At 33.7% G+C, this 17,279-nt stretch overlaps 2 protein-coding genes across 2 annotated transcripts; one reads left to right on the top strand and one right to left on the bottom strand.

Annotated features, from left to right (window-relative positions):
• The first annotated feature begins 2,984 nt into the window (after positions 1-2,984).
• Positions 2,985-9,528, top strand: LOC141834695 (calcium-dependent protein kinase 28-like). The gene is made up of 7 exons (XM_074722034.1): positions 2,985-3,789; positions 6,602-6,745; positions 6,858-7,010; positions 7,103-7,218; positions 8,531-8,698; positions 8,810-9,034; positions 9,162-9,528. The coding sequence occupies exons 1-7, from the start codon at positions 3,234-3,236 to the stop codon at positions 9,294-9,296; spliced, it is 1,497 nt and encodes a 498-aa protein (XP_074578135.1). The 5' UTR covers positions 2,985-3,233; the 3' UTR covers positions 9,297-9,528.
• A 117-nt stretch (positions 9,529-9,645) lies between these two features.
• On the bottom strand, positions 9,646-16,766 carry LOC141835148 (uncharacterized). Its single transcript, XM_074722577.1, has 7 exons — positions 16,526-16,766; positions 15,263-15,362; positions 15,066-15,186; positions 11,207-11,328; positions 10,975-11,096; positions 10,338-10,497; positions 9,646-9,965 (listed from the first exon to the last, which is right to left on the bottom strand). The coding sequence occupies exons 1-7, from the start codon at positions 16,749-16,751 to the stop codon at positions 9,854-9,856; spliced, it is 963 nt and encodes a 320-aa protein (XP_074578678.1). The 5' UTR covers positions 16,752-16,766; the 3' UTR covers positions 9,646-9,853.
• Between the last annotated feature and the right edge of the window lie 513 nt (positions 16,767-17,279).

The following is a 17,279-nucleotide window of genomic DNA, read 5'->3' as shown; positions in this document are numbered from 1 at the left end:
TTCCTCTTTATTTTTAAAATAGAATTTCTTATTTTTATAAAATATTTATTGTATTTTAATGTTATTAAAAATTATTTTATAATCTTCTAATTCTTAGAGGTTATAATTTCCTTTAATATTTTACATAAGTCATCAATAATATTGCATTTTAATTATTATATTTTTTATATTCATCGCTAAATTAATTTTAAATTGCATTTAAAAAATTATTTAATTTTTAAAATTTGTAATTTTTTCCAACATATCACATAAATATTATATGTCACTTGCTCTTTTATTATATATATTTTAAAAAATAGTGTCTAAATTTAAAACATTTTTAAATTTTGATTTTAAATTCTCTAAAATATTCAAAATTTTCATTTATCTTAAAATTTTATTATTCAAATTACAATTTTCTACTTCTTTTTTTATTTCATTATTTAAATTTTATTTTAACATCCACACGTATATTTTTACATAAAATTATACCTTATATCTAATAGACAGTACTCTAAATCATTATATTTCAATATTAATTTTTTAATGGTAGTGATAATTATTTAAAACTAAAAACAATTACTTATCTAATTAATATAATCTATTATACTAAAAAACAATTACTTTAGTTCTAATTTATTATATTATATAGTTTTTCTATTTCTAACATCCTTTTTGCTCTCAAAATCTTTAAATCAAATAAATTTTATATTACAAGATGAGTATAAATCGTGGGAGTTTGTTTTTAAAAAACAATATTTTATAAACAACTTTTTCAAAAGCTTTTTACGGAGCCATACTAGAATTATTTTTTATTTTGCTGAAAATAAAAAAACTTTAACAAAAAAAGTATATTAAAATATTTAATTTCATTAAAATAAAATCCTATTTTCTTACATGTCTTCCTGTTTGAAGCAATCTATTTAGATATTTGTTTGTATGATAGTAATATGTCAAACAATATAGGTCAAAAGTACAGTGTGATGGTAAAAGATAATATTTTTTTAAATAATCAAAATTTAAAACTCTTGTAGCGTATATATACAACGTTTGAACAACTAATAACAATGGGATGACATATTAAAAGTTATCTCTATTCTTTTAAATTTATTTAGTGAATGAAATTAAATATGTTGTAGACCCCTCTATCTTATTCAATTTGGATACCTAATATAAAAATATATATATATCGAACAACATACCTAACCTCACATCCAAGCATGCCTATTTTATTAAATATATGTGAGGCCATCACGACTTCATTAATTATTTTATCTTCATGTATTAAAATAAAAAGTCAAATAGAATTTTCAAAGAATCGATATGAAGTCAACAACTTTTGCAGCTGCCTCTAATTACCGAAAGGGCAGGTAGGTTTGAGAATCGTGAAGATATTATTAAATGACTAATTTTATATCTTATGTAAATATTCTAAAAGATTTAAATTAATCACTTCATTTCTTATTGATGAATTCTTTGGTTTCTAACGTCTCTCCAAAAATCTAAATGCATTATCTTGTAAATCATTTTATGGTATGTTTTTTAAATAAAAATTAAATAATTAAAAATTATATATCAATTCAAAATGGTCACTGAAAGCCTTTTTATATTATGTTTTAAAGAATTTTTCCACGTAAGCTATTTTAAAAAAAAAACAACTATACTATTCAGCATCAACTTGTCATATTAAAAATTAAATTTATATAGAATTAAAAAGATGATATGGGGAAACCAGAACAGCAGGTGAGCCGGTAAAATTAAACAGAAATGCGTGAGTTTTTAAAAAATAATTTAGATATATATTTATTAATTTTAGAGGTAATCAATCGACTCCATACAAAATTTCCACCAATCCATTAAATTTGAGAAACACAAACAACTAACATTCTAAAATTATCTTTTCACTAGAGATAATTAATTTATAATGCATTGTAATTAGGAGGAGTTATCTACAAAACATAATTTATAAATCAGAAAATGCAAATGACGAATCGTTTCGTAATCAACGTTCTAGGATTGATTTTGTAGTGCGCCGCAATTGATAATTGATTCATAAATATTTGATTAACTACGAAAATATTTTTATCATTATCCTGTAGCTCCAAGGTTATTCGTGATTTGATTATTATAAATTTATCATTTGAGTATCAAGCTCGATTATATCTGGGGGCTATAATGTTTCATGATTTGATTATTATAAATCTATCATTTAAGTACTAACTCTTAGTAAAATGTGAATCCTCATACAGTCGGTCCTCATATATGAGGAGGTAAATCGAGAAATTACAATTGATTATGACAGAGATAAGTATTATCTCGATTTCACCGAGATTTAAATCCTTATTATTTTTTATAACTCTACTCTGTCATAATCTAATTCAGTTATGCCTTTATATTAATGAGAGTTATAATCATGATTTTTTTAGTTAACAATAGGTATTCAATTTACATCTATTAAACTATCCTATAAAAATTTCTTACATACTACTAAAATAAATCGAAAATGTTTACAGTAGACTATCAATATCACTAAAATAAATGTTCACGGTACACTATCTATCAATCTGATATTTTTGATTAATATGCTGACCGTGTGAAATTGGTAAATTTATTTTTTTTTAAAGATATTCTTGATCAATATAATCTATTTAAAGAAAATTTAATTCACGGAAGTTGATTCGATCCATCGATTTAAGAAACTGAGAAGTCCGGTAATTCGTGATTTGATGAAAGAAAAAGGAGAGAGGGAGAGAGAAAGCATGTGATGGACTTGGAACAGTCGAAGACAAGAGAAGGGGCAGGGAGCAGGGGCAGGCAAAGATGATGATGGTTTTTTCTTGCTCTTTTCAAATTCATTTATAAGAGAGTATTTCTATAGTAGGGAAGGAAGGCAGGGCAGAAAGAAGGGAAACCATTTGGAAATAATAAATAGAAATTTTGCATGCTTTTGTCGCCAATTGGAGCAGAGAGGATGACCCTTTCTCTGTTCTTTCCTTGACTTGACTTCATTAGTCTCTTCCTCCCCCTTTCCTTCCTGGCTTCCTCCCTGTCATCTCAATCTATTCTGCTCCTCTTCCATTTATCTGAAGACCGCTTCAAATCTTGCAGGCATAGCTCACAATCGCCAGAACTCGTAGAGAAAAATGATGAAGATGGGATTTTGGTGACGAAGACCCTGTAAAAACTCAATCTTTCTGTGTAGGAATCAGTCTTCAGGGCCCAAGATCTGGACTTTGCAATTTTTACCATCACCGATGAGCCAGCCGTCGGTCAATCCCCCTCCCCATCGCTCCTCCAAGCCCACCTCGGTCCTCCCGTACAAGACCCCCAACCTGCGGGATCAATACCGCATCGGCAAGAAGCTAGGGCAGGGGCAGTTCGGCACCACGTACCTGTGCATCGACAAGAACGATGGCAAGGAGTACGCGTGCAAGTCCATTCCCAAGCGCAAGCTCATCTGCCGCGAGGATTACGAGGACGTGTGGCGCGAGATCCAGATCATGCACCACCTCTCGGAGCACGCCAATGTGGTCAGGATCAAGGGCACCTACGAGGACGCGCTTTTCGTGCACCTGGTGATGGAGCTGTGCGCGGGCGGAGAGCTCTTCGATAGGATCATCCAGAAGGGGCATTACAGCGAGAGGAAAGCGGCGCAGTTGATCAAGACCATCGTTGGAGTCGTAGAGGCGTGCCACTCGCTCGGGGTGATGCATCGCGATCTCAAGCCGGAGAACTTCCTGTTTGCTAGCCCCGATGAGGATGCGGCACTTAAAGCGACGGATTTTGGGCTATCCGTATTTTATAAGCCAGGTATATTCTTCTTCGAGATAAGATTTCTATTTCTTTATCTCCTTACTCTCGTCAATGATTAATTATGCATTCTATTTCTTATTTCTCACACAACTCTTGTTCATGTTGTTCAACCCAATTGGTACTTTTTTTTTTACTCTTTATTTCTGGGCATGAGAACTTTGCACTAAGTTTAAGTCTCTGATGAAGTTTGCTATTACTTTTGTAAGATATTAGATGAGCATACATGGACAAGTGGTTGTAAGGCCTTTTAAGCAATTGGTTTTACCCATTCTTATTCATGTTGTTCAACCCAATTGGTACTTTTTTTTTACTTTTTATTTCTGGACATGAGAACTTTGCACTAAGTTTAAATCTCTGATAAAGTTTGCTATTACTCTTGTAAGATATTAGATGAGCATACATGGACAAGTGGCTGTAAGGCCTTTTAAGCAATTGGTTTTACCCATTCTTATATCACATATTCATATTTTCATTAAGACATGGTTATGGAAGGCCTTTTAAGCAATTGGTTTTACCCATTCTTATATCACATATTCATATTTTCATTAAGACATGGTTATGGACTTTCAATGGTTGCACTTTCGTGGCTTTGAACTGTTAGCATCCATGCTCATTTGGCTGCTCTTTTTGCCATATTGGTATTGATTTTTTGCTATCATTTTGTTCAATTTTTCTTGCACACTAGTTCTGGAATTATCCTTCATAAGGGTCACAGATGAACATTTCTTCCTTTGTTCTATCAAAGGGGATGCCATATCTTCAGGTTTGCATCAATGCTGCAATACTTGCATGAATGAAAAAATAAGACTTAAAATCCCAGTCAGATGTGATATTTTGGATTTATAACGCGACTTAAAAAAATATATTTGGTGAAGTAGGAAGGTCTTGTTGAGATAGTTTAAGACAGTAGTAAAACGCACTGACAAATGGTGAATGGTGAGTGTCTTTGGACTAGCAGTGAAAGTTTTGTTTTAGGAACTTGTTTCATGGCTAGCATAGTGAAAATTTTAGTTTTAGGAACTTGTTTCATTGCAAGCATACAATATAATGGAACCCCAAAAGAACCAAATTGTGTGGGATTGGTTATTTACATAGAACTTATCCCGTCATTGAAATCGTACCAACTTTGAACTTATAAGATAGAGAGTATATCTGTGCTGACTGAATTTCCTTTTGCACTGAATTTCATATGGTAAAACTGATCCAAATTCTAGTTTTGCAAATTTTCCATATAGTTTAATAGAGTTAATCGTCCATGCTTGCTAGTTTTCTTTTCACATGTACATAATATAGACATGCAGAGTGAACAATTGATTGCGTGATGATTTATCAAAAGCTATTTTTCACAAGCTCTAAGTGTCATATCTCTCTGTCTAGGAGATATGTTAATTGAAAATAAATGTTAAACAAAAATTTCATCAAGAAACTCTCCATTTTCTGTCATACTAAAACGTTACTAAGAAAGTTCAGTTCTTTATAGCATTACCAGTTTTCTATAGGCAAAACAGTCTCACTGTGCATTGTTAAATGTCAGAAGTATGAATTTTCGAATGCTTGCTTCTCACACTGGCTGACAAAAATATTTTGCTTGCTTTAGATTGAGGTGTCCGTCAAACTTCATAGGATGCAAACTCTCTTTTATGATACTTGTAAAATCTCCTTCTGATATAGTTTGATATATCACCTCAGTCTACTGTCTGATTGATGTGTGAAAGCTGAATTGAGCAATATTAGAAAATTTGCATGAGTAAGAAACTTTGTCATGTCTCTTGTCAAAATTTTAACAGTTGTTCTTTTCTAGGGGCAGAACTAGGCGAGTCACAGAACAAATCTACTTTTAAATTTCAACTATATTAGAAAATTTGCATGAGTGATAAAGTTTCCCATGTCTTTTGCAAAAATCTTTGCAGTTTTTTTTAATGGCGGGACAGAACTAGGCGAGTGATACTTTTAGACTACATCTTATTGTTATTTCTCATAAATCAAAATCTAGATTTTGTGATTAGGTACAAATCATTAATTTTAAATTTCAAAAATTGTAAAAATATATATCGAAGTGCATACTGTTTTTAAATATTCAATTGCTGGCTTAGACTGCTTAATACATATATTCGATGACAAGCAATCCAATTGATTACCACTATCATTACTCAGAGTGGCACATGGTAGTGACACTGAAGAGGCTGAAGTGGCAGAGATAACAGCTGAGAGGTGGAGATTGAAATGATAGTCATATAAAAGCAATTGATTCAAAAGATGTGGTGGCGTGATCATCTTTTGCTTTGTCTTTTCCCATTACTTTTCTCTTTCTATCCTCTACTTTTCAGTTTCATTATTATTTTCTTTTTCACATTTCTTTCTCCAACTGTTCTTTTCTTTTCTTTTCTTTGTCTCCTTTATGAGAGTGCATATGTAGAATGCTTGTATGCCAGCTAGAAAATCTTGTTTTTTTTATAGCATACTATTGTGTCTGCATCAGTATGTTTATTGAAACATACACCTGCTTTTTGCCATGTCTAGACTGGTTAACCAAATTGTGGATTTTACAAACGGTGTTTACTGACACCTGCATGTATAGGCACAGAAAGCATGAAAGATTAATTGGTAGTAGACAAAGCAACACAATACTTAAGCTTATATTAATTAATATTCTGCAGTAGTGTTAATATTCAATGAGTTGATGTGTGAATAAAACTTGAGGATGGTTGGTTTGATCATAAAGTCGGTAGTTATTGTCATCAAAGATCTATCAAACTTGACCTCTCCAATAACATTTTTTTTGTAAGCTTATTGTTCTGGAACTTTGCAGGTGATACCTTCTCCGATGTTGTTGGAAGTCCATATTATGTTGCACCTGAGGTACTGCAGAAGCTTTATGGACCAGAAGCAGATGTGTGGAGTGCTGGTGTCATCTTATACATTTTGTTGAGTGGAGTTCCACCTTTCTGGGCAGGTGCATAACTATTGATGTTGATTTTTGGTTTTATCAAGCTAATATCCAACGTCTGAATCTACTTATTTTTTGAGATAACAAATTACCATAGTGCACCTTTTGTCACTTTCAGAGACTGAAGCAGGGATTTTCAGACAGATATTACAAGGTCGTTTGGATTTTGAATCTCAACCGTGGCCGGGTATTTCTGATAGCGCAAAGGATCTAATAAGAAATATGCTTAATAGAGACCCAAAGAAGAGATTTACTGCACATCAAGTTCTTTGTTAGTATTTTCATCCTGAGTTTTTTTTTCTACGTATATAGACTTTGAGGAATGGCTTTAGTTTTGTACTGACATGAAGTTTCTTCTTCCAGCTCACCCATGGATTGTTGATGACAATGTTGCACCTGATAGACCCTTGGACTCTGCTGTGCTTTCACGTCTTAAGCAGTTCTCTGCAATGAACAAGCTCAAGAAGATGGCTTTAAGGGTAATCTTCTTGAGATTATATTCATAAGATTTGCTTTCTCCCAGCTAATTAAAATATGTCATTGGAGATGCTGCATACCATATTTTATAGTTACCAGAGTCTATGAGTCTTGATAAAAATATGGGGAGAGGGTAATGCTTTTAGAGTTATAGAATGTATATATATATAATATACTTGTGAATTCACTTGTTTTTTTTCACTGTTTAATGTTTGTGTTTAAGGAAGATTTCTAATATTTATGGATTTTGTTTGTAATTAGTCTCTTTCTAATAACCCAGTGGAGTTTACAATATTAGTTCCCAGCTTTTTTAACATTAAATGACCTGTTACTACTTTTATATCTAAAGATATAATTTTGTATTAGCACAAGAAACTGAAATATCATCTTTTTAAAAGTTATTAATGAGTATGCATGGGCCCGTCGGAAAATTTTCAGGCTATAGTTGCTCTGACAGATATTGATCTAGGATCTTAAAAGTGCATCAGGATCTAGTCTGCTACTGCTTTTGAAGTCGATTCTCTAATGTCTCGTAGCAAGTAGTAAAAGAAATGGTTGATATATGCTGTATCCAAATAATGTTTTGTAGTTATACAAGCTTGTAGCAAGCATAGTTATCTTAGAATGCAATATACTTCATCACATATGTGACATCTTTGTTGATGTGGGTATAACTACTCTTGTATGTTCTTAAAATGCAACGGTTGACACTCGACTTCTGCTAAAAAAAGAAAAGAAAAGAAAAACACTTTGTGAGATGTTTGTCTTACCAAATTATGATTCTACCTTTCATATATGTGATGGCTTTGATGTAGTAGTATTGTTTCCACACAGGTTTTTCTTACTGCATTTCCTTCAAATTACTATTTCAACAAGATGGGGTTTTTCTTACTGCATTTCCTTAGGAATTATTATTTCTGCAAGATGAGTCTTTATTGTGTCTGAAATGCATTGCTCAGTTCGGTTCCACCAATTGTGATTTGTTGATATGTTATAACAGAAATTGTTGTGGAAGATTGTGCTGATTTGCATGTAAGTCTGAACTGTGCAACTGAAGTGTCACTTCATTTTCGTTTTTATCGTCACACTCTACCTTTTTTAAAACTCAATTTTGTACACAACCTCTTATGGCAGAAGTTGAATTGTCTTAATGCCTCGTACCTTGCCGGTTGGGTGTACTTGTAAGTGCATCCAATGTGCCAAAGATTGTATGTTTTAGGGCGAGAACATGTGACGATGGTTGAGAATGTCTACAAATCTTTGTGTTCCTAAAAATTGTATGTTTCCTCAACTATGCATTTCTTCATTTTTCAGGTTATTGCTGAAAGCCTCTCCGAAGAAGAGATTGGTGGTCTAAAAGAGTTGTTCAAAATGATTGATACAGACAACAGTGGAACCATAACATTTGATGAACTGAAAGAAGGCTTAAGACGAGTGGGATCAGAACTTATGGAATCTGAGATACAGGCACTTATGGATGCGGTAAGATTGGTTAATGCTGTCGTACTGTTCTATTTCTCCATAAGAACATTGCGTCGATTCATGAAAAAAAAAATCTAAATTTTAATCTGCTTGATCATTTGAAAATTATAGGCTGATATCGACAAAAATGGCACAATAGACTACGGTGAATTTCTTGCAGCAACAGTTCACATGAATAAGCTGGAGAGAGACGAGAATCTAATATCAGCATTCTCATATTTTGACAAAGACGGAAGTGGCTACATAACTATAGATGAACTTTCACAAGCATGCAAAGAATTTGGTCTCGATGATGTTCACCTTGATGAGATGATCAAAGAAATTGATCAAAATAATGTGAGTCTTCTACAATCTTTGTTTCATTTTGCCCCTGGATGCAAATCTTCTCTATAGTAATTCAGTGTAGTTGATCTGTCATTGTATCGGTAGAACGACATTAAAATTTACACACGTTGCTTTGTAGGATGGCCAAATAGATTACAGTGAATTCGCAGCAATGATGAGAAAAGGCAATGGCATTGGAAACGGGGGTCTTGGAAGGAGGACCATGAGAAACAACATCAATTTTAATCTGGGTGATGCCTTCAAGACTACTTAAGAAAGAAACAAATATTGAAGGGATGAGTGTGAGTGACAGTTTATTTTAAAATTGTATATGAGGTGATATCGTTAGAGAAGGTTTAGAGACTGAGAAAGAGTTTATCTTTTCTCTAATGAGTTTATCAGACTCTAAGAATCGTTTTGAATGAACATTTTGTCAGTAGTTTCTTAAGTAAGCTTGCAGAGAATGTTATTTGCTTACTGCACTGTATCCTCTTTCCTTTTGTCAAGGATTTTGCAATCTTTCTATTTTGATCTATATCAAATCTAGTAAATATGCAGACTTTTTTATCCCAAACTGCCTTTTAACATTTCATCTTAAAAAATTTCACGTCTCATGTTTCGCTATCATTTGTGCGACTTGAATTTAACAATTTATTTGTGCAGAAACTTTACATTTTCTCCCAACAAGGTGTTGTAGCTCATTTCCATACTTCCTATCAACAATCAAATAATATAAAGTTTGTCAAGTATGTTTTCAAATACCTTTTAGGGTTAATATAGCTTTTCTTACACAGGGCAAACTTTGCATCAGTGATAAACCTATCGAGAAAATTAGTCGTCTGTTGTAGTAACCGAAGAGTATTCACATTCAATGCTTTCAGCCTTAAACCGCTTGTTTCTTATTGTGACCCACTGAATCCTCCATTTGTGAAGCAAACTCGTCCTGCACCATATTAAAAAAAAAATTGTCATACGGATAGACAGGAATCAAGCAGTGCTGGAAAATTAATAATGCAATAAAAGCTAATAATACAGTACGTGATCAGTAGAGAAAACAATGGCAAAAAGTTAATGATACAGTAAACAGGTGCACTGATCAGGCTTCCATGCTCCTCTCCAGAGCTTTGATTATTCACATAGAAAGAAATAAAACATCCCACAGAATGATTTTTCATGGGTCACAGTTAGGAATGAAAACATCCAGGGAAACCTGGGTTCGGGATTTTGCCATGAAAATAAGCTTGGGATGAGAAACAAGTGACCGAAAAATCAAGATTAGCACTCACATAAAGAAACGCTATTGAGAAAATTTTACCTGTCGGGTTCAATTTCTCGCTTGGCAAGCATGAGTGCCAAGAAAACAGGAACCATGGCAGCAAATAGATGCTTAAGGGTGTGTCCACTGAGAGTTTGATGCGTGAATTTGTAGATCTGCTTATCCTCAGCTTCTTCCACTTTTGCCAAAAGATAAAATGCTGCACGTCTGACAGTCAATAATTTTTTTTCCTTTGCAAATTAAAAAAGGAAAACAAAGTAACTTGCTATTTCATTGGTGAAAACAATTCTACTTGGTTCTCAAAGCTTTTCTTTCTTATAATTTGAGAGTGAGTACGATCTTGTCCAGAATCTGTTTGAAATTGTTAATGCTCACTCATACAAAGAATTTGCATTTTGGGCAATTCAGTGTCGATTTCAGAACATAAAACTAACTAAAAATAGAGGTTAGAGGTAATAGTTCAGTTTTTTAGGTTGGTAATGATTCTGGCAGAATATATTCATTCGTACTGAATTTTGGTGCCAGTGGAATGGTTTTGCCAGATGGCAAATGGATTTTGTGCAAAATTCCTTTTTTTTTAAAGGTTGCTAACACTTCGTTGCAAGATTGCTGATTGCCCTAGCAGCTATATAAAAAGGATATCATAATAGAATTCAACAAAAAGCCAAACACTGACCTGCTGCCCATAACCAGTATGATGAATGTGTATACATTGGTGGAATCAGTATAGCCATCAAAGGAATAATGATACAAGGAAGGAACTGAACAAGTGCATATGGGCGTAAATCATCAAAAAATCTGTATATATTGGACATGTTAAGGAAGATGAATGATGCTATTCCATAGATTGTTTGAAAAGAACAAAAATAAAATGGTTAAGAAAAGAAATGTGGTAATAACAAGCTTACCTCCAATATAAGATGCTAAATATACCAGCAATAACAAGTGGTGCAATTGATGTTGTTCCAGTCTTCTCATCAACCCTCTCAATGACGAAAATGGCCATGATAGATGTGAAAGCAACAGTCATCTGGGTTATCAAAGATTGTAAATTTACAAGTAACAATAGCCTTTAACATCCATACTCACACTGAGAGACAAAAATAGTGGACTGATTAAATAGGATGCACTTGCAAGAAGACAAACTGACAATATGACATCAAAGGGCCAAAATATAGGTTGGTGTGCCACATTAGAAAAGGATACAGCAGAAATAAACAAGTATTATCTACAAGCATAACATACATTAGTAGTTTAACCATTAAGCTTATTATCTAAAATATACTTAAGAATATAAACTCATTATAATATTATCTATAATTCAAAGTATATTCTCGAAGTTAATTTTTAAAAAATAAACTAGTATAATCAATTCAATTATACCAAGCAAATGTGCAGTTAATTTTATATATGGTATTAAAACTCTATCAATTGTCAAATTTTAATAGGAAACTATGCCCTATACTTTGAGGTCCTTCAATGTCTATTTCTCTAAGCCCTTGGGGGGTTAGGCATCCTATGGAGAAAATTTTTAGATGCTGAAGATGGTTCAGTCAGTGATGATATGGTGATTCCTAATGTGTTACTCAACTCGGTACCCAAAGTCTATATCACACCATCTTCCTGCTAGTCCATAAAAGGAATCATATTTTTTGAGGGTTAGGTTTCCTCCAAATCAGAATGTAATGCCAGAAAACATTGTTTAGGAGAGCTACATCGAGCTTCCAAAATTTTATTAATCTAATGGTTTGTTTGCTACTTGTATTAGTATATAGTCTATGTGGGTGAATTGAAAGTGGAGGTAAATTTAAAACTAGGTACTATCTTCCTAATTTTTTATTAATCATGTTGAAGTATTTTCTCAAAACAATTGTAATATTTGTTTCTAGGTAAAATGACAATTACTAGGAAATTTGTTCCAGCAAATCTAGATTGTTAGGTCTGGAAAAAAATGCAGATGTTAAATCTAAATAAATAGTAAAAAACCATAAAGGAAGGGGTTATGTTACCCTAAAGAGCACAAACAGTCACATAACGAAATATTTCATCCCTTGTGCAAGAATAATCTTCTATACGATAAGGTACTCCCCTTCTTCTAGCACAATTGTGTAGGGGGGTTGATATAGGTTTTCTAGAGAAAGAGAATAATCTAAAATTTGTGAGGAATTATACGAAAATTCAAAATAGAATAATACCTCTTCTAGTTGGCATATTTAAGGAGATTCAATGGAAAAAATATATTTCCATCTTAAAATACAATAAAATGTCTCAATTATTACATTTTAAAACCTTTCCTAAATTCATTTTTTTTAAAAAAAAATTTCCTTAAATCTACATCAACCTTTTCACTATTGTGCTAACAAAAGGAAAGCACCTCATCATACCCTTGGGGTGGAGATTTTGCCAATATTTTCATATGGAAATCTACATCAACACCTTCATGATCATGGCAACAGAAGAAGAATACCTAGTCATACCCTTAGAGAAATTTTAGCAATATTCTGCCAGGGTGAGTAATTTCCCTATAGGTGAGCATTTACACACTTCCAAAACATGTAACCTTTCTTTACAAGTTGTTTAGATTTAACATCAATATTAACAATATAGGTGTTAAATTTAAACAACTAGTACAAAAATAATAGAGAAAACTAGAAGTGCATAAATGTTCGTCAAAAGAAATATTATGCCCCTTTGTGTAGAAATATTAGAAAAATATTCCCTCCAAAAGTATCATACTCCCCTTCCGCTAACACGATTGTAAAGGGGTTGATGAAGATTCTCAAGAGCAGCAGAGTAATCGAGATAAAGAAAAATCGCAAGGAATTGTGTGTAAATTCGTAATAAAAATATACCCCTTATATTTGACATATTAAAAAATGCATTTAATTAAGACTAAATGGAAAACATATTTCCATATTGATATATATAATAAAATGCCTTAGCTAAAACATTTATAACCTTTAAAAAATCTTTAAATTTTGTAAAGGTTTTAAAAGGATGTTCAACCTTAGTTCTTATCATTGTTTATTCAGTTCATGATAACTCCTAATCACTGATTTACACATCACAAGTTCAACAACCACTAGTATGGTTTTAGTTCTGAGCTCATTACTCAGGGGGAAATCATGAAAAATGGCATTGAATCTGCTGACTTGTAGTTACTGATCCTACTATGAACAGGAAAGAAAACCAATTAATTTATATGTATATATATATAAATATATATATAGAGAGAGAGAGAGAGAGAAATAGAAAGAGAGTGAGAGAAACTGGTTCCAGCTCTTTAAACCTTGAATATATTACTTGCACAATATCTACAAAGGATATTGAGTCTATTATAAAAAAATCCATGAGAAAGAAACCCAAGTCAATGTTGGAGAGAATGAAGTGTTCAAAATTTAGACAACGTGGTTTTGTATGTGCACCCATCACTCCTATATGGGTTTTCTAAGGAATAAGATAAATTTGTCTTCATATATTTTGACATGAATTTATACCAGAGGTTTTGCCTACACATCTCCTGTCACTAGTATTCTTATCCTTGCCTATGGATGTGCTTGCAACTTCTGCTGCTTCAGCCCACCACCTACAACTTATCCATGTCTCCGGCTGCTGCATCTTTGAACAGACTTTTTCCTATTATCCTTGTCACTAAGCCAGCACAAGCTCTCTTCCTCTCATAGCCCTAATGATGCAGGATGAGTACAAAGGAGAAAGATAAGAGGAAGAAGAATAAGGGGAAGAATATAGATATGGAAGAGAGAATTAGTAAATAAATCTAGATATTAACAAAGTCAGAATCTTGAAAGAGTTCACATCCAGATCTTTAGGGTGTTTTAACATTATTCAGTGACACCAGAAAGAACACGACCTTGCCAAGTGAGCTAACTAATTGATGATTCCTTCCAGAGGTCAACTTATTGCCTATATTTGAACGCCCTTTCCAATGAACAATATAAGATTGCGATTTAACTTGAGCAGGATGGATTATTCAAACACCCTTTCCAAATGCATAACAGGGAGATTCAAAAAGGAGTACACACAATAATAGTAGTGGCCAGAGCAATAGCATAAACTTTGCCGGCAACCAGTGGAAGGACTATGGTAACTCCTTGCTCTAGTTGACATAAAGGTTCCACCTGTTTGCTTCTTCCATCACTGCGAGCCATTTCTCCAGGTGCTTTTGATGTTGTTGTGATACATGTGCTTTTGATGAAGTTGTGATATATGAGATTTGAAAATGATCTTGGCAAGGGATAGGATCAGAACAGCGATAGTATGTCCCTTCGAGGTTAATGGGTTAAAGTTAATGACTTGCATTTGGAAAGGAAGTGCGTGTCTAATGTTTACTGCATTTTTTATTTTTTTTTGTGAAACCTAAATATGTAAGCCAAAGTTAATCCTAAACAAACTAGGGAGGCTATCAATGGAGCAGATCAGAAATTCAAAACTTAACTAGGCTCATAGAAGGACCTAAACCTATAGAACAACTTTACAAGGTTGCATGAAATAAGGAGACAAACAAATCAATTCATCGAAGTAGAGCTTTACTTTGACATTGGATTAGACACTCAAGAAGTAAGATTGTCAAAAATTACTCCAATAAATCCAAATAGAATGCATAAGAAAAAAAAGGAAAATAGTTGCTCTGAGAAAAGAATGTGTAACCTCATCTGTCAGTAACTAGTAAGGCATCTTCTATGCATCAAAATAAAATCATAGTAATATTCATAAGAAATAGAAATGGAGGAATGAAATGAAACTAACAGGTAAGCGATCCCAAACAAGCCTAGCATCATTTGGCTTGAGGTGGTAATAGGAAGAACCAAATGCAACAGCTGCTACACCAAGAAAGAAGATTGACCAACCCCAGATCTCACCCTCCAATCTGTCAACAAAATGAAAGGGATAATTGAAGACGCTAGCTGCATGCAATTGTTATGGACCAAGTATCAAATCACCACCTTAACTTAAAGTAGTTCCTGTGAAAGCAAAGTATAAACCCAGCAATGCCAATAAAGAGAAAAGGAATGTTCGAAATCACATTTAATGTGTTGGGTATACCTGTAATAAGGACACAGACAAAAAGTCAGTAATTAAAATAAATCCAGTAAACATGAAGTTAAGAATCAGAAATTCAACAATGGTACTAGAAATCCAGGGAATATATAAAACTGTGAAAGCAGGCACACTGCTAACAAATCCTAAATCACATTTTTTTTTACTGTCCAAAGAAATGTTCTTAGCATGCCATCATCAAATACTCAGCCAGAGACACTTACCCATCAATGTCATGATCAGATTAGACATTCTTATAAAATCTGGTATTTAATGCAATAATCCTGTGAGAACATTATTTGGAGCTGTATGATCTAGTGTGCCATAAGATTTCTAAGAAATTAGTTATTCATGTGAATTGGCCCTGGTTTCACCACGTCACTTATTGAGGCACTATCTGAAAACTCTTTCAGGACCAAGTGCATGCCAATATTGAATTTCCCTGGCTATACTATGTACCCTATTGAGAACCTATCTGAAATCTCTTCTAAGACCAAGTGTGTGCCAAAAGAAATACCAATATTGAATTTCCCTGGCTATACTATGTACCCTATTGAGAACCTATCCGCAATCTCTTCTAAGACCAAGTGTGTGCCAAAAGAATTCTCAAGAAATCAGTTTAAATATGAAATTTGACCCATTTCGCCATGTTGCTTACTGAGAAGCTATGTCAAAACACATTCAAACCTTAGTGCCCACTGTGTCAAGTTTTAACATAAATCTTTAAGCTCAAACAAAAAGCAAATAAAGCTAAAGAAGAGAAAGACCCTACAAAAATTCAACACATTTTATAATCCAAACTCACATGCATCGCAGATCACATGTAGAACAGATTAAATGTCTTAGCTTGGAACAAACTCAGGTCTCATCAAAACGTTTAGGTTAAATTTAACTTCCATTTTAACCGAATACGACCTGCTCAAAGTCTTCCATGAACCACACACTACGAAATATAAATCAAGACAACGAACTTAAATAAATAAGATGTAAGGTAATGAACAAAATTCTAAAAATAGAATTGAAAATGAAAACAAAATTACTTCTTTGGCATAAACAAGGACTTAGCTGTGGAAAATTCAGTAGTATATAAGATTTCCAATAAAATTAGAGCCGTGCTAAACCAAGAAATCCGATGCCAACAAAAACCCTAAGTTTGGAGTGGGTGCTACCGAGGAACAACTCGCGTTGATCGGCGAAGTCATGGTATTCCTGAGATTGAGGGATGGCCGGAGTAACGATCATCAAAACAACGAAGATAACGATGGCCGCTCCCCAAGCGTACAATTTCCTCGATCCCCTCATTGCTTCTTTCGCGCTGCTGCGATGGCTTCTCTGGAACTCGGACGACAACTGCTTCCCTTGGCGAGAAGCGGGCAAGCTTAAAACGGATCGCATATGGATCACGATCCGAACCCAACGAATCTATCCGATCCGATCGCATCAATGCTCATCTAAAGAAATCTTTAGTAGTCAAAAAAGGGAAGTTCTTTCCAGATGATAAACATAATCAAGACACTCTGCTAGTGTATAAACTCTTATTCTGAAATTTTCCTTCTTTGTCCTGATTATGTTGGCATTATTTACATGGATTTATCTGACGAAACCAGATCCAATTCAGATTTGTCCACAGATCTGTCCAATAAAGGCCATCACGTCCAATTTGTTGAGCCCTTGTTTTATTCGATCGCCCAAGGCACCTCAAAATACTTGCGATCCAAAGGTGTGCAATTCGAACTCCCAAGTACCAACTTCATACTGCAAAAGGACAAGTCAATATGGACATCGATATGGAGCTGATCTGCTTCCAATCAGGGAGATAACTGTGCCCATACAGTTACACACAATAGCCAGGAACAGGCTCGACCTAGAAGACAAAGGAGTCCATTCGATACCTTCCACATCAGACCTCCATACCTATCTCGA

The sequence above is a fragment of the Curcuma longa genome, chromosome 9 (assembly GCF_044706935.1).
Source record: "Curcuma longa cultivar G26 ecotype Majalengka, Jawa Barat chromosome 9, ITB_CL_G26_1.1, whole genome shotgun sequence".
Taxonomy (NCBI): domain Eukaryota; kingdom Viridiplantae; phylum Streptophyta; class Magnoliopsida; order Zingiberales; family Zingiberaceae; genus Curcuma; species Curcuma longa.
Note: the sequence above shows the minus strand (reverse complement) of the source record. Positions and strands in the feature narration are given on the sequence as shown.